Raw genomic sequence first — 21,232 nt, forward strand, 5'->3', positions numbered from 1 at the left:
TTGCCTTTAGTTGTATGTTTTATGCATGTGGTATTTATATAACACAGACAGCGCTAAAAGTAGGAAGAGCACTGTAGAGTTCAGGCACATATCTTATCAATGCAATAGCAGAGAGGTAAGCTCAGTTCTGGGAGAAGAGGATTGTTACTGCATTAAGTAGCGTGTTTTAAAGGAGTGCAAATTCAGCTCTTTCCTGAGCAGGGCAGAGGCGGTCCGAATAGATACTGGGATGTTATATCCAGATCCTGGGTGTATAGATAAAGGCATGGTTGTCTTGTTTATTTTTAAAACACTTCTAAATTAACATGATCAGAACGAAAAATACTGTATTTTGTATAAAATATTTTTTTTTAATTCAAATATACATTACTAAGACATCAGAGATCTGGAAGTCATGGTACTTTTTATTTCTTATTTTAGTATTTTGCACATTAAAAAATGATCAAAAACATAGGTATCTGTAGGCTGAAAGAAAGCACTGGACGCAGGGGGTAAATAGTTGCAGTCATAACAAATGACTCCCCTTATAAGTTACACCGAAAAAGTTCCAGAATGGTGGTCGCATTTTATTTAACCGCATTAAGGAAGCAGATGGGTCTTTCATTAAAACAATGGAAGTAAAGATAATTAATAAACGTGCAATAGACATATTGGTAGAAAGCCAATAAATACAGGAACAAGTCAAACAAATCTATTTTTAATATAATCTCTCCAAACAATAAACTTTTATTATAAAGATGAATTATGTACACATCCAAAACTAAGAACATTACAACTATACAATGTTAAATCTCAGCAGTTCTTATTTTACTGATATGAAACTAAACACACTGTGCCATGGTCATGTTTCACATCATAAAGCATAAAACACAGAAACAAAATGTGTTTGTCTAAGTTTAACCTTTCAACTTATGAAATTGTAGACCATAAAGTTTGGGGCTTTGCAGTACGTTGTTGCAAACAGCTTTCCGTCTGGTGTAGGATCCGAGAAAGCAATCTCATCCAAACTGAGGAACGAGCCGTACATGAAGTTACCCCTAAAAAATTAACAAAACAACAATTTTTGTAAATTTTGAGTAATTCGGCAGTATGAGACTTCAAGAAAAAAAGCACTATCCTCAAAGCTTTTTATAATTGTAGGCAAGTTGATTCAATGTGTTATGTTGCATCAGTGTGCAATAAAAGAAAGTTACTTGTGTGTAATCTTACTTCTCAGTCATGGAATTCTTCATTAAAGTCATGAATCCTGTTGCCCACAGGTTTTAATGACTAATAGTTCTATCCGCTATCTAGTGACCATTAAAAACTCATTCACAGACCTTTCTAAAGAAAAAAACGTAATAAAAAGGGGACAATGCAAGCATACGCTTCACTCTCTAAAGGCTGGAAAATCTATCTATCTATCCCTGAGGAGGAGGGTGGCTTTCTTACAACTATATTTGAGCTTATCCTGGAGCACAAAAGTCTTTCTCTGGACTATCTTCAAGACGACTCAATAGAATAGAAAACTCATCGTTTAGCTTCATGGCACTGTTTGTATATGCGGTTTCAACGTTGAGGTAATAGCTATAGGACCAACATTATTACAAAAAGACATTTCTCTGAAGGGGTCATGCAACTGTTCTCCCTGCGCCTCCTCGGCAACCTCGAGTCCATTGGAGCACATTGCATGGTGAGCTCTATCACCTGTTCCACACATTAGCGCAATCTGTGGGTCACAGCGTATTCTGCCAAACGTTGTTTCCCAAAGTTTTATGATGTCTTATGTTTAAATAAAGAACGCACTGCACAATCTTTAAATTTATGATCAAACGGAAGGCATAAGTTCTAAACCCTGTGCCCTTCACTTTTTACTCCATGGGAAATTATTAAAAACCGAAATGGGGGATTTTCTCAAACTTAACACACCTAAAACGTCTCAAAGAATTACAAAGAATGCAATAGCTCCTGACAGGGCCATTTTCCGACTTGGACCTCACATTCCTACCAAACTCTCCAGTAGGAAAAAGAGAAATCTTAAGTTGGCATTGTCTTCAGAGCCAAACGAGCTCTGTCAATGGTAGAAGCCTGAAGCAAAAACTATTCCAAGGACACTTCCGAAGCTAGCCACAAGACAGAGGAATAATGCACAACATGTGAGTCCAGAATAGTTTGAGTCCAAAAAAGAATGAGTCATTTACTCACATCGAAGGCTGAGTCACAGTGGGTTCAGGGTCCCAATCATGAAACGCAGATATCATTTTCTCTCATTATTTATTTGTTCCAAGTGAAACTGCCAGCATACCGGTGAATCCATGTGTGCTAAAGTTGCTACTGGTGCAAATTCTGAATGGCTGGCACCACAGTGGTCACAGTCACACCACTGTGCCCAGCATCCCTCCGTCACTAGTGCAGATTGTGAAGGAGAATTAAAGCTTATTACCCCATATGTTTAGTGTTGAGTCACTCACATTTAACAGGAACCGTGAGATGGGCTCCCCCAGGGACATTGCCACTGCTGAAAGACTGTGCGATCTGTGGAGCTGGAACCAGTCAATTATGGTTTCTTCAAAACAGAGGGCTGTTACACTGGGTACTACTAACTGATGTCTGTTATTTATAGAGCTTAGATTATATTATATTATATATATATATTATTACCTACTGGCGGTCGCCAGTAGGTAGTTATAGTTAGGACCACGTTTCCATAGGAAAACCTCAACATTCTATTTTGAATAACTTTGGCGCCGGTCGACGAATCCTCGCGAATTTCTCAAAATAGGTGGGGCGCTACGCTCCGCTCCTGCCCTGAAAGTCTCGGGGGGATCCGTCAAGCGGGGGCTGAGATAAAAGGGGGGTCCCAAAACGCGTTTTTCCCATGCATTTTTCCATAGGACCTTTAGAACGAGCTACAGCCCGAACGGCTGAACAGAATTACTCAAAATTTGGCAGAGAGGTAGTCCCTAGGTCAAGGAAGTGCCTTTTGTAGGTTTGGTGTAAATCTGTTCAGTAGATTCTGAGAAAATAGCCTTTAAATCAATATATATATCTGAGCCCGCTTACGGTACGCTTACCGTACGCTTACGGTAAGCGTACGGTGGCGTGCGCGAGCGCGATTCTGATTGGCTCTTAGATCTTAGTAAACATTCGAATCGGCCGAAACCAGGAAGCGGCGGCCGCCATTTTGTGTATTTCACTCTGAAAAAAAAGAGTGAAAACAAGGAAAGGGGGCAATGAGGAGAGTTACAGACCCCCTAACATTTGTAAGGGGGTCAAAGAAGGACAGAAAAGTACAAAGAAAACATTTATTGATTTTAAAAAAAATCACGGGGTACGCGTACGGTAAGCTTACGGTAAGCGTACGGTAGGAAAAAAAAATGAAAATCAGATTTAAGTGTTTAGATATTAGGGGGCTCTAAAAAGAGCCGTTGTGTTTATGAAATGATTTTTTAGTGGTACCTACAAGTAAGTACCGATGCAGAGTCTAAGGTTCAAGAGGAAGACTCTGTTCCCTTCATCATTGAAGTGCACACCATCTCCTCTATAAATGTCTTGCATGTCATAACGCAAGTTGTTGTGGTAAATGGCACCCATACCATAGTCACGGAGGAAAGCAGAAACAGATTTGTTGACGTGCTTTCTTGCTTTGTCATCGCACCGCGTGCCCACCGTGCGTGCACGGAACGAACTGCGTTAAGTGGGCGCGCACGCCACGAATGGCGTAAAGTAACTTAGCATTTAAAAAACCGTACAAATTCACTGAAAAAACCATAGGTTTCACACACGTTATAGTTAGGAATTAGCATTTAAAAAACCTTGCAAATTCACTGAAAAAACCATAGGTTTCACACATGTTATAGTTAGCGGAAATTTTACTGATAAAAAACCAATGAAATTCCCCCGTTATAGTTAGTGCAGGCAACTATAACTCACGCGACCGCAATCTTCTGCTGATGACATATGTGTCTTTATGAAAAAAAAATATTTGTAATATATGTATAGCTAAAAATGTATGGAAGAAGACATGGGCAAATAAGTGTCTAAATACAGTATTAGCATCAGCAGAGGATTGCGGTCGCGTGAGTTATAGTTGCCTGCACTAACTATAACGGGGGAATTTCATTGGTTTTTTATCAGTAAAATTTCCGCTAACTATAACATGTGTGAAACCTATGGTTTTTTCAGTGAATATATATATATATAGCTATAAAGAAAGCAATTCATTATTGGGGCTTCGCACCAGTAGAAATGCGCCAAATAACACAATAACCATAGATAAATAAGTGAGGGAGATTTATGGAGCCATTTGTTACACTAAATGCTATAAATGTCAGTGCCTCGCCGAGATTATTCTTCATTCTCTTTTTGCCTGTCTACTGGTTTCAAATCAGAATTGTCAGCTTTAAGGAAGAAAACATGGAGAAATGAGAGTGGCTGAGGCAGTGAAAGCGGTTTAAATAGAAGTAATAGAGCCTATGCCAAGACTGAGACGGAAAACCCTGCTAATGCCTCCGAATCCCGTGGGTTAGGGGGAATACACAAAGCAGCAATCCAGAAAAATTCAAGGAGCGAAGGAGTGCTCAGCTGGCATTATTTTCCACTTAGGGGCCCAACCGATTTATTGCCATTCACAAGACAAGCAAGAGAGGACTGGAGCAGTCAAGCAGGACACCTCCAGCAGCCTAGAAGGGTGGCCTACTCGTACTCTGAAAGACCTAAATAACAAGCATTGGCATAGCTAATAGGTCTTGCCTTTGGGACCTTATAAATGTTTAGCCATGCATAAGTTGATGTTGTTGCACCAAACACTTATAAGGTTCCGAAGGCCAGACCTATTGGCTATGCCAGTGCTTGTTTAAGACTGGCACTTCTTTTCCTCATCAGATTTTTTCACCCAGTGCAAGAGAAGGAAAAACACAAAAGGGTTAAGAAGGAAAAAGAGAACGTTGGTAAAAAAGGGAAAAGGGAGAAACCTGCAAGAGTGAGATAAACGGGCAGGGAGAGTCTGTTTGGGAATCAAATAGGCATGAGGTGGAACCAAGGCTATGCAGCCTTGGTATTCAGCACGCCGACCGGCTAAAATAGGTCCTGCTGCATGCGAGCAAAACTCTGAACCTCAGCACTTATTCTTTTAGAAACTAAGCACTGGGAAGGGGTCCATAGGTGAAATGTTCCTTCATCGATCGCCTGTAACCCTAATTGTGCACCAAGATGCGTTGGTAATATGTGGGCACATTGCACTTTGTAGCTACATTTGTGTTAGTTACATCCTCTTACGTAAAAACAACACACAGTGAAGGCAATATATATGAAGGTTTGCTATTTCAGACTTCACACTGCACTGTCCAACACAATATGAATGTCACTTGCCCAGACAAAAATTCTTGCTCCGTGTCTGGGAAAAAAACTCTTCAGGATTTGCCGCGATGCAGCACTTTGCTGTACACTGACCCTTTGTTATTATGCCTAGGCCCGTGAAGTTGTCTTTGAAATACCTCGCTGACGCAGTGGTACAGTATTTACTTGTGACCCTACACTGCCAGTGTCTGTGCTATATCTGTAAAACCAGCACATACCTCACTTTAGTTTTATGTGCTGTGAATCCAGTCATTGTTATTCCAGCTCTCCTATTGCCGTACGCGGCCTCAGACGCAAATGAACTGATCCGCCTTTTTACATTTACATGCTTTGTCTGGCTGGCTTTACACCCTCGAGGCCGCCATTATCTGCAACTTTCTATCAGCCTTCTTAAGACGCGCACACATCACGGTAACGAGCAGCGACAAATACCGCGACGAGCTGGAGATCGCCAGATGTTTAATCTTTTTTCCTAGGACAAAATAACCTTCCCAGGATTTATTTAAAGTTGAACTGCTCTGACTGGCACCTGCGAGAGCTCACATTCTGCAATGCGCTCGAATATGTACTAATCCTTCGCCTTCAATTGCACACAGAGCTTGAAAATGTATTAAAAAAAAAAAATGTAAACGCCAGTGGTGCGCGCACACGTATTCCTTAAAAGAATTTAAGGAATGCAGCAGGCACAGTGCGGGGCAGCTGCTCGCTCCCGAGCTCCCTAGGCCAGGGGCGAGAGAAGGCAGGACACGCACCCGCCTTTGGCCAATTGTGTGCTGTCTTTCTTAGAAAGACGCACGCAAAGGCCAATAGCGTGTGAGGGGAAAAAAAAAAGCACGTGTGTGGTACGATTTGGAAGTCCTTACAAGAAGACTCGCAGAGCAGCGCATGCGTGCTGGCTCAGGCGAGACCTGGAAAGGGGGGCATTTCGGTGACTGGTAAGGAGAAGCTGCAGCACAGCAGGGGTCCTGGACAATGTAGCTTCAGGGGCACATTCAGGTTTAGAGAAGTAAATACATAATGTGGCTACCTACCATCAAACAGCCCATAAAGTGTGAATGATAAGCATTCTTGGTTCTTGTACTGACAATATGCCTCTGGAGTGCAGTTGTTCCATTAAGCCTTTTACTGAGTGCTCAAATATTGTCAGAGGCACAGAGCAAACATCTTGTTCAAGTAGGAGACCCAAGACTGAAAAACACCACTGCTTGCTCCAAAGGCTATACATTTATCATTAAACTACATTTTGGAAAATATACCAGGGCACTGGGCACTTCCTCGCTCCCCAGGCAATAACCAGTTCAGTGTTTTTAACCACAAACTTACTATCATCTTGTGGACTGATACTAAATATTCCCAATTTTTCTGAAGAAGGAAGTAAAGAAATAAGATCAAAAGTAATTGTCAGGAGCAAAGCACGCAATGTGGAAGCAGGGGTTAAAATCCATGTCTTCTGGTTCCACAATTTCCAACTATCTGACTTGACCATAACCGGGGTAGCAGTGATGAACAATTTACTTACATTCAGTAACGCCTTATCTGATAGAGATACTATGTAACAGCAGATTCCTTACCTTAGAATTCTCCCCAGGAGTGGGACTGGATCCAGAAATTTGTCATGAGCAGTACCCCTGTGCGCCGTCAGTAAGGGGTGTCATTATGCTCTGTGTAGTGGCCTCGTCCGTGCACAAAATTATGTCCGCAGTGCCTACATAGACACCACCCAGGCACGCTGACGGCAGTTACTTTTCGCAACTTTCCACACCAGGAGTGCAGAGCCATGCAGTACACTAACCACTGGTGTGGAAAACAAGGGTCCTGAAAGGGAAAGCCCTGTCCCTAAAAATCCGTTTGCAGAGCGGAGAGGGTGAACGGGTTAGTAATGAATCTGCGCCTAGACAATCTCTCTACCAGATAGGGCATTACCAAAGATAGGAAACTTGTTCATCTAATAGAGACTTCTAGCCACAGATTCCTTACCTTAGAATAGATTCCCAAGCAATACCTCCCCGGAAGCGGGTCTGCGGACCAACCACACACACACGAACGGCAAATTGCCTGTCCCTAGGCACGCGACTTTCCAGGCAGTAGTGCTTGGTAGATGTATCCAGGGAAACCCACGTTGGCAGATGTCCAAGACCGGAACTGCGTGCTAAAGCAGTGGTTGCAGCTTTAGCTCTGGTGGAATGTGCACGCAAACCCTCTGGGGGAATGTTTTTTAGCTAGTGTGTAGCAGATTTTGCTACAGAGTGCAATCTATTGTGAGATGGTCCTCTTCTGTACAACCAGATCTTTTCTTCGCTCCTGCATACGGATGTATGTTCGCACAACGCACACCATTCCAACGCATGCTTTTACCATGTGCGTAATACATCGCAAACACCGTTACACCGGCAATTCCCACAACGCACGGCGTTGTAACGCAAATGCATGCTTTCCTATTCGCAAGTACATTACATCGTACATTTTAAAAGCGCACGTCGTTACAACGCATAATGGGTGTTCGTCCTTTCATATGCAACATGTCTCGCGAACATCTCGTGCCTTGGAAATCCTTAGCTTTTGAATCTGTATCAAAATGAGAGATTCTGCAGGATAACAATTGATTTAATCTCTCTTCTTAATCCCCTTTTCTTTAAAATGCATAAACTGTAAATGGCTTTCTAGTTGAATAAAAGGGGAGGGCGCAGTATTGTTGCCAGGTCAGTGTCTGTTGTCATAGATCTTGTCTCGGCTGATAGTGCGCTAATCCACCTGCCTTACCTTTAATGCGTTATTGAACGGTAGCGTGTGACGGGGATTCCTTGGTCAGGAGGCAGAAGGGTTTCCTTTGTGTGAAGCCTGCCGCAGGCAGCAGTCAAGTCAGCGGGGCTCAGCCTCCGGTGTTCTTCACAAAGACCAGCGCAGGTGCTTGGATGTGAACTTTGGCACTATTACAACTTTAAAGGAGGCGCTGCACCTTAGCTTCGTAGCACTTGTTAACAGTGTTCTTTGACAAAGTGTGGAGATGATTCAGACGGAGCTCGGTTGAAAGGTCTCAGGTCAGCAGTCTCAGGGCCGGCTTTAGTGCTGGTGGCGCCCTGTGCGACAATGTTTGTTGGCGCCCCCCCAATGACCACCTCCACCACAGATTCTCTCACTAGCACCCTTTAACAGTGACCAAGTCACCATAACCACACTCTATCAGATGCATTGAATTAGTTATATAGCACCACTCATACTAGTGTAGGGTGTCCGAGCACTTTGCATCTCACACACACATTACACCGAGACAATCAATCAAACGTGTGTAAATCAGTGTATAGGAAATGTTACATAAGCCAAAGGACTGAAAGTGTAGGCGTCACGTCATCCATACTGGTAGGCAGCATAGTTTAAGAGTGCTTGGTGTGGTGAAGCACAAACGCAGAGTCGAAAAAGAAACAGCATAATTGGGAGTTTTCTTTAATAATATGCAAATTAACCCTTTTTGCAACATTAATCAATGTTCTAATAATGTATACTTTGCAGTGTGTATGCAGTTCTGGGATGAAAGTTAATAGCTCACTATTCTATATTAGGACTTTACGTTATAAATTGCAAGTAACAAAAGGATGTCTCTTTTGAAAGCAGTAATCTGCTGATCTGTTTACATCATACGCACTCTGTTATCTACTTGGTACACGTTCTTTGCAGCAGGCATATTAACCCTCTGCACTAACTTCACCTAAAAGTCAAAACCTCAACTTTACAAAATGCTGATCTCTCTCCAGGAAGATAATTAATCACAGGAGTTTTCTTGACATGTATGTGAGGCCTGGTAATTGCCGGCGGAAAGAAACGCTGCAGCAGGTGCTTCAAAAGCTTAATAAACTTTCAAACACGGCGCCCCCAGGAAGCCAGCACCCGGTGCGGTGGCACCGGTCGCACCGCCCTAAAGCCGGCTCTGAGCAGTCTTAAGGGCGGATAGGTGCGACCAGAATAAAATTGCGTATTTTCTTGTTTTCACTCAAGGACCACCAGGACGCATGACATTGAAATACCCTGGAGCCGGTGTGCGTTTAGTCATTTAAAGGAAGATAAATAAATCTTGCCTCAGCTGATAGTGCGCTAATCCACCTGCCTTACCTTTAATGCGATATTGAACAGTACCGTGTGACGGGGATTCCTTGGTCAGGAGGCAGAAGGAGTTTCCTCTGTGTGAAGCCTGCCGCAGGCAGCAGTCGAGTCAGAGTATCCAGCAAGTTCGAGAGGTGCTCCGATGGTGGACGAGATGTCAAGGTTGATTAATCCCAGCAGTCTGTACTCCCAAACATTAATGATGCTCGCAAACCAACGAATGACGTCATAGTTATGAACAAAAACGCCACAATCCGTCATAGTTAGTGTACGGAGTTGTGAAAAAAACGTCACCAATAAACGCGTCATATCCAATTGTCATATTCCAAAAAATGCGCGATGTAACAGCATGCATTGTAAACATTTCCGCGATGTAAAATGTGCGATGTAATGCACCCACGATGTGCTCTCATCGTTGTAATGGGTGTTCGCCCTGCATACACCACAAAGAGCTGGTCATCCAACCGGAACTCTCAGGTGAGGTAGAACGACAATGCTCTTTTTGGGTTCAAATGGTGAATTGGTGCTCTTCTTTGGAGGGATGAGGCACAGTGATGGTTTAGCCTACATGAAATGAAGTAACCACTTCCGGAAGAAAGGAAGCTCTCGTACGAAGCACCAGTTTGTCTGGGTATATATTAAGACAAGGAGGCTTGGAGGACAAGTCTTGAAGTTAACTGACCCTTCGGTAGACGTTACAGCTACGAGAAAGGCCGTCTTGATGGTAGGTAACCTGAGTGGACAATTGTGCAGAGGCTAAAAGGGAGCGCACATAAGTAAAGTGAGGACGTGATAGCGGTCCCACTGGGGCATAACAGAAGGAGTGCGAGGGGACATGTTGAAAACCTTTCAAAAACCTATGTACAATAGGAGATTGGAAAGGGAAGGTTGGTTGGACAATCGAAAAAAAAGCACAAGCGTGTGGTCCGATTTGGAAGTCCTTACAAGAAGCCTCGCCAAGCAGCGCATGCGCACTGGATCAGGCGAGACCTAAAAAGGGGGGCCTTTCGGTGACTGGTAAGGAAAAGCTGCAGCACAGCAGGGGTCCTGGACAATGCAGCTTCAGGGGCACATTCAGGTTTAGAGAAGCAAATACATAATGTGGCTACCTGCCATCAAACAGCCCATAAAGTGTGAATGAAAAGCATGCTTGGTTCTTGTACTGAAAATATGCCTCTGGAGTGCAGTTGTTCCATTAAGCCTTTTACTGAGGGCTCAAATATTGTCGGAGGCACAGAGCAAACATTTTGTTCAAGTAGGAGACCCAAGACTGAAAAACACCACTGCTTGCTCCAAAGGCTATACATCTATTATAAAACAAAATTTGGGAAAATATACCAGGGCACTGGGCACTACCTCACTCCCCAGGCAATAACCAGTTCAGTGTTTTTAACCATAAACTTACTATCATCTTGTGGACTGCAACTAAATATTCCCAATTTTTCTGAAGAAGGAAGTAAAGAAATAGGATCAAAAGTAATTGCAGAAAGATATCCCTTAACATTGCCCAGAGCAGAGCCCAGGGCCGGACTCGGAACCGAAACCGGCCCTGGCTATATCTGCTCAGCCGCCCCCCTTGGGGGCTGAGGAGGTGCAGCCGAGCTGCTTGCAAAGGCCAGTTTCGGACAATAATTCTGGCCCCGGTAACAAAAACGCCCGCCCAGGGGCCTAAAACAGGCCCTCACCCTGGCGGCCCACTGAGGAAACACCTGGTGCCCGCTACAGCCAGTCCGGCCCTGGTCGAGCAGGGCAAGAACGAACAGGAGAAACTGAGAAAACAGGGCAGAAAGGGGATCAATGTGTCTTTCTGTACACTCTGCCACAAATATTGCCCGAGGGCAGGCATAAACCGTCATGGCAGAAGGACACCTGGTTGCAAAGATAATGTTACAGACTTCGGGCAGAAGGTTGCAAGCTGCCAACTGTCGCCACTCAATCTCCACATAAGAAGGCACAGCGTTGACAGGTTCAGCTGGATAACCCTTCGGTGCTGGAAGGGGCAGCCTGATTCGAGGACCAATGGCCATGCTCTACAGCTCGAGATACCATCCTCTCCTTGCCCAATCGGGCGCCAGAAGGATGACAGGGACCCAGTCGTTCCTGATCTTCTTGAGAACTCTGAGCAGGAATGGTATGGGCAGAAAGGTGTACAGGAGGCCTGACGTCCACTCAAGACTAAAAGCGTCTGAGTGAAAGCCGCCTTGGAAACTCCAGCACGCAGAACTGTAGACAGTGGTTGTTCTCGTCAGTAGCGAACAGATCTAAGTAACGCTCTCCCCACTGCTGAAAATACCTTTCCACCACCTCCGAATAGAGATGCCATTTGTGATCCGCAGGCATCATCAGCTGGCATTCAGAGAACCCGCCAGATGTTGAACCACCAGGGATATGCCCTGCTGTTCCATCCATGTCCAAGGATGCAGGCCCTCTTGACAAAGAGTCCACAACCCCACACCACTTGTTGCAGTACCAAATGGTGGCGACGTTGTCCCAGATTGCCGCCCCATCCCAGGAGTGACAAATATGTCAAATCTGATTGGGGAAGGGAGAGGGTCTGCCACTGACCCAATCGTGGTTGGTAAGCCACCAATGCAGGTCCTTCGCAGTTTCCTCCAAGATCTGGACCATGTTGGAGATATTCCCCTGAAGGCGCACCCACTAGAACTTCCAAGTCCCAGTGCAGAGCCTGCATATGCCAGCGTGCATGTGTCACAAGCAGGATGCAGGAGGCCATGAGGAACAGCAGCCTCAGTCAGTCTCACCAAAATCCAGGCTGAAGGCTGAAACATCTGAATTATAGCCCCAATATCCTGGACTTGCTGTTTGGAAGGATAGGCCCGAAACTGCACCGTGTCCAGAACAGCTCAGATGAAAGGGAGCATCTGAGAGGGAGTCTGGTGTGATTTCGGCATGATAATAGTGAACCCTAGCTAATGCAGGAGGTCCGCCAGAGTCTGGAGGGTAAAGATCAAAGCCTGGTACGAACCCGCTTCAACAGCCAGTCGTCGAGAATTGTGAAGACTGGCATCCCTAATCTCCGCAGAGGAGCTGCAACCACCGCCATCTCCTTAGTAAACATGCATGGGGCACCAGTGAGGCCAAAAGGCAGCACAGTGAACTGAAAGTGCTCATGACCCACCGTGAACTGCAGGTGATGCCTGTGGGCAGGCAGAACGGGAATGTGGAAATATACGTCCTGCAAGTCCAACGTTACCATCCAGTCTCCCAGATCCAGGGCAGACCGGTCCTGAGCAAGAGTGAGCATCTTGAATTCCTTCTTCTTGAGCAAGCAATTGAGAGAGTGCAGGTCAAGAATAGGACAAAGGCCTCCGTCTTTTTTTGGAAACCAGGAAGTAGCGGGAATAGCAACCACAACCTACTTCTGGCGCTGGCACTCTCTCTCTGGCTCCTTTGGCCAAAACAGTTGTCACTTTCTGCGGGGCGAAGAAAAAGGCAGTTCTCCGTCTGCCTGTCGTAAGTAGGTGGCATGGATGAGGGGTTGTCTTGAAAGGGACGGAGTCGTCGAACAAGTTACTTACCTTCGGTAACAATGTATCTGTAAGAAACATTAGTCAGTTAGATTCCTCACCTTAGAATATCCCCAGGCGTCAGGCTGGATCCGGAAAGATTTTGTGTCAGCAATACCCCTTGCGCGTCGCTAGGTGTCGTCTGTGGCTCCGCGTCCGTCATCGTGCGCCGGAATGACGTCGGAGTACTTAGACGCCGCCCTCTCGCGCTGACGTCAGTTCTTGTACATAGCTTTCCGTGCCAGGAACGCAGAGCCATGCAAGAGACCGACACTGGTGCCAAAAAATCTAGGGCCCTGAAAAGGATAGCCTTAACCCTAGATGTCGGTTCGCTGAACGGGGAGGATGGGTGGGTCAGTGAGGAATCCAACTAACTAATATTTCTTACAGATACATCGTTATCGAAGGTAAATAACTTGTTCATCTGAAAGAAACACGTTAGTTAGATTCCTCACCTTAGAATAGATACCCCAGCAATACCAACCCCGGTGGTGGGTCTGCGAACCAAGATCACACCAGAAAGTCCTGGAGAACAGAACGGCCAAAGAAGCAGTCTCTCCGGACTTGGCTGCCCAGGCAATAGTGTTTGGCAAACGTGTGCAGCGAGGCCCACGTTGCTGCCTGACAGATGTCCTGCAAGGGGACCCCTCGGCCCAGGGCAGTAGCCGCCGCTGTGGCCCGGGTGTAATGGGCTCTTAGCCCTACAGGAGGGTCCTTTTTAGCCAAGGAGTAACAAGCCTTTATACACAAGACGACCCACCGCGAGATGGTCCGCTTGTGTACTGCCCTCCCCTTCTTAGCACCCACATATCCAACAAAAAGCTGGTCGTCCACCCTGAACTGTTTGGTGCGGTCCAAATAAAAGGACAGCACCCGTTTTGGGTCCAGACGGTGGAGCCTCTCTTCCTCTTTCGAAGGATGCGGAGGCAGAAAGAAGGTGGGCAACGTGACAGATTGCCCGATGTGAAAGGGAGTCACCACTTTCGGAAGAAAGGAAGGACGAGCCTGGAGGACAACCTTGTCCGGATGAATAGAAAGAAAAGGAGGCTTAGAAGATAGAGCCTGGAGCTCACTCACCCGTCTAGCCGAGGTGATGGCTACCAGAAAAGCAGTCTTAAGAGTCAGAAGACGAATGGGACAATTGTGAAGAGGCTCAAAGGGAGCGCACATCAGAAAAGTCAAGACTAGATTCAAATCCCACTGAGGCATTACGAAGGGGACAGGAGGAAACATGTGAGTAATGCCCTTGAAGAAACGAGAAACAGGGGATTTGAAAAGAGAAGGCTGATCAGGAAGCCGTAAGAAAGCAGAGATAGCAGAAAGATAACCTTTTAGGGTGCCCAGGGCAGAGCCCTGCTGGGCCATAGAAAGAAGAAAGAGGAGAACCTCAGAAAGAGGGGCGGAAAGGGGATCCACAGCCTTTGCTGTGCACCATGCCACAAATTTGTTTCACCGGCAGGTGTATACCGTTTTTGTGGAGGGACGCCAGGCTGCCAGAATGACATCGCAGACTTCAGGAGGCAAATCAAATGGTATCAACTGTCGCCGCTCAATCTCCACGCATGGAGGTGGAGACTGGACAGGTTCGGGTGGAGGACCGTCCCCTGCTGCTGCGACAGAAGGTCCTCCTGAAGAGGCAGTCGTATCGGGGGATCGATTGACATACTGAGTAGCTCGGGATACCAGTACCTTCGTGCCCAATCCAGAGCCACCAAGATGACTTGGGCCCGGTCGCGCCTGATCTTCAGCACTCTGGGCAGAAGTGGTATAGGCGGAAAGGCGTACAACAGACCGCAACTCCACTCGCGACGAAAGGCGTCCCCGAGCGAGTGCCGCCTTGGAAACTCCAACGCGCAGAACTGCTGACATTGCGCGTTCTCTTCGGTGGCGAATAGATCTAACCAAGGCTCTCCCCACTGCAGAAAGAGGCCTTGCGCCACGTCCGAGTTTAGACGGCATTCGTGATCCATCATGCACCGGCGGCTGAGTTCGTCTGCTCTGGCGTTCAGAGAGCCCGCCAGATGTTGAACCACCAGGGTGATGCCTTGATGTTCCAGCCATGTCCAAAGGCGCAGAGCCTCAAAGGGTCCACGACCCCACCCCGCCCTGTTTGTTGCAATACCACATGGCGGTGGTGTTGTCCGTGAACACCTGCACCACACTTCCCCGGATAACGGGAAGGAATGCCTTCAGTGCAAGTCGGATCGCTCTCAGCTCCAAAAGGTTGATATGGAGCTGAGACTCCGCCGGAGACCAGAGGCCTCTGATCTCCGCCTCCCCCATATGGCCCCCCCATCCCAGGAGGGACGCATCCGTCACTACTACGTGCTCCTGTTGGGGTAGGGAGAGGAATCTGCTGCTGAACCAATCGTGTTTCGTGAGCCACCACTGCAACTGCTTCGCAGTGCCCTCCGAGATCTAGACATGGTCGGACAGGTTGCCCCGATGCTGGGCCCACTGAAACTTCAGGTCCCACTGCAGAGTCTGCATTCGCCACCTGGCGTAATGCACTAACAGGATGCAGGAGGCCATCAGACCCAGAAGCCGCAGCACCAACCTGACCGAAACCCGGGATAGAGGGTGAAAGATGGGAATCAGAGCCTGAATATCCCGGACCCGCTATTCCGGCGGATAGGACCGGAAGTGCGCCGAGTCCAGTACCGCTCCGATGAAGAGGAGCTTCTGGGAGGGACTCAGATGCGACTTCGGCACATTGATGGAGAACCCCAGCAAATGCAGGAGGTCGGCCGTAGTCTGGAGGTGGGAGATGACTTGCTGGGGCAAGCCCGCCTTCAACAGCCAGTCGTCGAGATAGGGAAAGACTGGAACCCCTAATCTGCGCAGATGAGCTGCGACCACCGCCATCACTTTCGTGAACACCCGAGGGGCACTGGTGAGGCCGAAGGGGAGCACAGTGAACTGAAAGTGCTCCTGACCCACCGTGAACCGCAGGTAACGCCGGTGGGCCAGCAGGACAGGGATGTGAAAATAGGCGTCCTGCAAGTCCAACGCTACCATCCAGTCTCCAGGGTCTAGGGCAGCCAGAACCTGAGCTAAGGTGAGCATCTTGAACCTCTCCTTCCGGAGGAAGGCGTTGACGCTCCTGAGGTCCAAGATAGGGCGTAGGCCCCTTTGCCCTTCTTGGGAACCAGAAAGTAGTGGGAATAGCAACCACGACCTACTTCTGGACCAGGAACGCGCTTGACGGCCCCTTTGGCCAAGAGGGCCTTAACTTCCTCCCGCAGAAGATTTAAGTGATCCCCCGACATACGGTGGTATTGCGGTGGCATGGCTGGAGGGGTCATCTCGATGGGGAGGGAGTAGCCCCTTCGGACGATTTGCAGCACCCACCTGTCCGACGTGATGGAACGCCAGTGGAGCAGGTGATGCCGAACTCTGCCGCCCACTGGCATGGAATGGGCCTGAAAGCTCGGACTAGGAGGGCTTTGAGGCGGATGCTGCCGGGGTGGATGTGGACTGACCGGCACGTTGTCCCCCGGTACCGCCTCAGCAGAATCCACGTCCGCGTGCAGGTTGAGCCTGCGGCCGGTGGCTAGACAGACGTGAGGGGGCGCCCCTTCCTTGGCCACGAAAGGCGGAAGTTTGCGGTCGCGGGGCCGAGAGGCCCAAGGACTTGGCCGTAGCCCGGGAGTCCTTGAAGCGCACCAGCAAACTATCCGCCTTCTCGCCAAAAAGGCGAGTGCCATCAAAGGGCATATCCATGAGGGTACTCTGGACATCCCCCCAGAAAGACGTGGACCGCAGCCAGGCGTGGCGACGGAGCGCCACCATGGTTGACATCGCCCTACCCAGCGAGTCCGTAGTGTCTAGTCCACATCGTATAGCATGTCGTGCTGCATCTCGCCCGTCGGCAAGAGCCTGGGCGAGCCGTGTCCGGGCCTTCTCCGGACACAGGGGCAGCACGTCCTCCACCGTATCCCACAGAGAGTGGGAATAACGGTCCAAGAGGCAAGCGGTATTCAAGGACCGCAGTCCCAAACTAAGGGAAGAGAACAGCTTCTTTCCGAACTGTTCCAACCTCTTGGATTCCCGATCCGGAGGAGCGGACGGGAAGGAGGATTGGGAAGTAGAGGCCTGGATAACCAGACTCTCGGGCGTGGGGTGTTGGGACAGAAAACTGGGGTCGCCTGGAGCAGGGCGGTGGCGCCGGGCCACGTTCCGATCCACAGGAGGTACTGTGGAGTGCTTGGACCAGGTGCCCTGCAGAACGTCCACTAGTGCCTCATTGAACTGCAGCAGAGGCTCCGAGGAGCTTGCTGACGGTTGAAGCACTTCAGTGAGGAGGTTAGTCCTCACAGCCACAGCAGGCAACTCCAGCCCAAGGGCTTCGTCCGCCTTGCGCAGCACCACTGAAAAAGCAGCACCTTCCTCCGGGGCCACAGTCGGAGGAGAGATGAAAGCAGTGTCCGGGGAGGTGTCCAGACCACTGGCATCCCCCAGTTCGTCTGCCCAGTCCTGTGATAAATCGGCCTGCCTGGCCATAGGGTCCTCAGACCCCTCCCAGTCACCCCCGTCACCAGATTCCTGATAAACAGGGGGAATAACCAGAACCGGGCGGTAGATGAAATGTTCATCCATCAGCGTCGGACGGCGCCGGGCCCGGACTGAACCGGGGAACGGCGTCATCCGGAGACGGTGTCGGCGTCGTGAGGCCGACCGGCGCCGGCAGAGATCCAGGCGTGGATCCCTCGGGGACCTGAGGCGTCTGGACCGAAGTCGTCGACGGAGCCGCCGGCTAGTCGAGCCCACGGGGCCCGAAGGCGCGCCGGCAGGCGTCGACGGCAGAGCCAGGCCCCACATGGCCGAGAGGAAGGCACTGATCTCCGCCGGAGTCGCGTCAGTCCCAGGGACCGGCGGGTATGGGGATGGACGCGGCTCCTGCGGCTCCGATGGAGCCGCGGGGTTGGGACTACCCTGACCCTCGACTGAGTCGCGCGACCGGCGAAGGGAGTCCGAAGAGCGGTGTCGCCTCTTGGACTTCTTTGAGTGCTTCGACTTACCCGAAGACTTCGAACCTGATGGTGCCTGTGGCTCCGCGACCGGTCCTTCGACCTCCTCCTGGACCTTGAACGGCGCGGAGCCGAGTGTCGAAGCTCGAGAAGCTTACGGGACCGCTCCCGCCTAGCCTTCGAGGTCAAGGCCTGACAGTCTGGGCACGACTCCGCATCGTGGTCGGCCCCCAGGCAGTAAAGGCACCGGCGATGGTGATCCGTCACCGACATCAGTCGGTGACAGGAGTCACAGGCACCCAGGCATCCTACCAGCACCAGAGTCGAGTCGACAAGTAGACCAAAAAGAGGCAAAAAAGTTTAGTCAAAAAATGACTAAGGGGTAAGCTCTTCCCGGATCGGGCTGTCTGACACGGAAAAAAGAAGAACTGACGTCAGCTCGTGAGGGCGGCGTCTAAGTACTCCGACGACGTCATTCTGGCGCACGACGCCGACGACGGACGCGGAGCCGCAGACGACGCCTAGCGACGCGCAAGGGGTATTGCTGACGAAAAATCTTTCCGGATCCAGCCTGACGCCTGGGGATATTCTAAGGTGAGGAATCTAACTTACGTGTTTCTTTCAGATCCTTTGGACAATCTACAAAATCCACCTGTCTGATGTTATGTTATGGAGTGCAAGCAAGGTAGGTAATGGCAAATCCTGCCACACAGTGGGTGCCCACTATGGTACTCTGGCAGACTAGGAGGGCTTGGAGGCTCTGGCTGTTGAGAGGGGAGGAGGAGGGAGTACGTGGCTGCACACCACTTCCATGGCCACAAAAGGTGGATTGAGGGTGACGAGGGGCCATAGAAAGGCTCAATGACTTGGCCGTAGTCCTGCTATACTTAAAGCGCTCCAGCGCCGAATCCGCCTTCTCTCCAAGAGACAGGAGCCAAAGGGCATGTCCATGAGTGAGGACTGGACATTTCCAAAAAAGCCTGTAGTCCTCAACCAGGCATCAAAGGAACTAAGATCAATACTAGACACGGGGGCAAGGCCGCCTTGATTGTGTTAGATCTATCAGCGGTCTTCGACACTGTGAATCATGAAATATTAGTCCGGAGGCTAACTGAGGTGGGGATCAGAGGCACTGCCCTTATGCTAATATCATCTTTTCTTGCCAATAGGTCTTATTCAGTGGAAGTCTAAGCCTTTTCCTCCAAACTTCCCTGCGGTGTGCCACAGGGCTCGTCGCTGAGTCCCACTTTTTTAATGTATATGTGGCCCCCCTGGCCGCAATGATGAGGGAGTTTGGGGTCTCATTGGTCTCTTACACTGATGACACCCAGTTGGTGGTGTCAGTCTCAAGCAACTTGGATGAGACAGTGGACAGTTTTAAAAGCTGCATGACACAGGTTAACCTATGGATGCAGTCCAACTGTAAAATTTAATGGGGGAAAGACGGAGGTCTTGCTGTTGGGCTCTGACTCTCCCTTTTGTCTGAGAGACTGCTCAGCACCAGTGTCTAAGGTCAAAAATCTGGGTTTTATCTTCAATGATAAACTGACATTCAACAGTCCAATCAATACCCTCTCCTCAACAATCTGGTTCATCTTAAAAATGATCAGGAAAATGTGCCCATTCATTCCTCCTGATTCCCTAAAAACTCGGGTTACAGCACTAGCCTTGTCCAGGTTGGATTACAGCGACGCCTTGTATGTGTGGATCCAAGCCCAGTATCTACAAAGCCTGCAGCGCCTGCAAAATGCGGCAGCCAGATTAGTAATGAATATTCCCAGGTTCGAGCCAGTTTCCCACGGTTTAAGAGCCCCGGTGGACAAGAGGATTAAGTTTAAATCCCAATGCCTTGCCTATAAAGCACTACATGGCGCCCGGGCCTCAATTCCAGAGGACTTGTCAAAGGGTAGGCGCCGTCTAGAAGTCTAAGATCCGCACACAGAAAACTGCTGCAAACACCCAGATTTAAGAAAACTCGCTGGGGTGGAAGAAGCTTCCTGTTAGGGACAATCAAGACATGAAACCTATTTCCGGTCACCATAAAGAGTAGCCCCACGCTTTTATCTTTCAGAAAGGCGCTGAAAACCTGGCTCTTTTCCAACTCACAGGATCAACACACCTTTCTGGCAACCTTACTTGACCCACCTACCTGTAGCGACAAGACGCCCCATGGTAATCGTGCGCTCTATAAATGTACAAATCAAACCTCAGAGTTGGGTGGAGGTCGCTTCAGCTCTTGGAAACTCTGGGAGATGCAGAAACGGCCCATGTGCTGGATTAACCGCAAAGTCAGGCCTTGAGTGACTATGTTCCCTCCTCTCATCGATCGACAGAAGAGGTGAAGTCGAAGCACGCTTCAACAACGACTTCTTGTGGGACTTCGACTTACCCGAGTGCCCCTGTTTCCTTTCTCTCGACTGGGACCTTGATCATCTCGGCGTCGCACGTTGAGCTTCCAGAAGCTTGAGGGATCGCTCCCTCAAGGCCTTCGCAGCTGGGACATGCCTTCGGGTTGTGGTCCTGCTCGAGGCACCAGAAGCAAACAAGACTCGGGTCTGTCTGTCGGTGAGAGGCGCTGCAGAGCTTGCAGCTGGCCTTCTTAGATTACATTTCTGCCACAACCGGAGGGGAGACCTCAAAAAGACGTCGACAAAACGGCAAAAATACCACAGTCAATAAATGACTAAGGGGTTGCTCTTCGCAGATCTGCACTGGCTGGTGCAGAAAGAAAAGAAATGACATCAGCTTGCCTGGGTGACACCTATACAGGCACCGCAAACGTCATTTCTGACGCAAACGACACCAAGCAGAGCCGAAGGACGCCACCTACCGGTGCGCATGGGTACTGCTCAAAACCAATGTCCGGATCCAGTCTGACGGCTGGGGAGAATTCCAGGGTAAGGAATCTGTGGCTAGAAGTCTCTATCGGATTTCGATTGCAAAGGAGTAGGGACTATCCTACTAGACAAAAGTTACTGCTGTGGACTCTGCCAAGATTTAGAATACCACATTTATTTCCAGTGTATTTAGGTGGAGTGTTAAAGAGATTAGTCATCAAGGTCACTAAATTTGATGACTAAAGCCCACATCTAGCATTGTCTGACCCACTCCCATGAGTTGCCCACTTTAAGGGTCCTGCCAAGGCTTTTTTTTCGTTTTACTATAACTCATTCCTGTTTTGAGTATGTTTCGAAGTTCTCAAAAAGACAGGAGTAGATTGTGAGACTTTCTATGGGCCATGTGGCAGCAGATGGTAACCTGGGCAGTATCCATGTTAGATACTGATAATTTTTGTTGGGGTTT

The 21,232-nt window shown here is 48.7% G+C and overlaps 1 protein-coding gene across 5 annotated transcripts in view; it reads right to left on the reverse strand.

The window, feature by feature from the left end:
* Positions 1-386: 386 nt before the first annotated feature.
* The window catches only part of ESCO2 (establishment of sister chromatid cohesion N-acetyltransferase 2), a 293,480-nt gene continuing 272,634 nt past the window's right edge, over positions 387-21,232 (reverse strand). For all 5 annotated transcript variants that reach the window (XM_085613127.1, XM_085613129.1, XM_085613128.1 and 2 more), the window contains one exon: positions 387-1,037. In XM_085613127.1, the coding sequence (XP_085469253.1) occupies positions 905-1,037 (133 nt within the window). In that variant the 3' untranslated portion in view covers positions 387-904. The remainder of the gene's footprint in view (positions 1,038-21,232) is intronic.

This window comes from Triturus cristatus, chromosome 6 (genome assembly GCF_964204655.1).
Source record: "Triturus cristatus chromosome 6, aTriCri1.1, whole genome shotgun sequence".
Classification (NCBI taxonomy): Eukaryota; Metazoa; Chordata; class Amphibia; order Caudata; family Salamandridae; genus Triturus; species Triturus cristatus.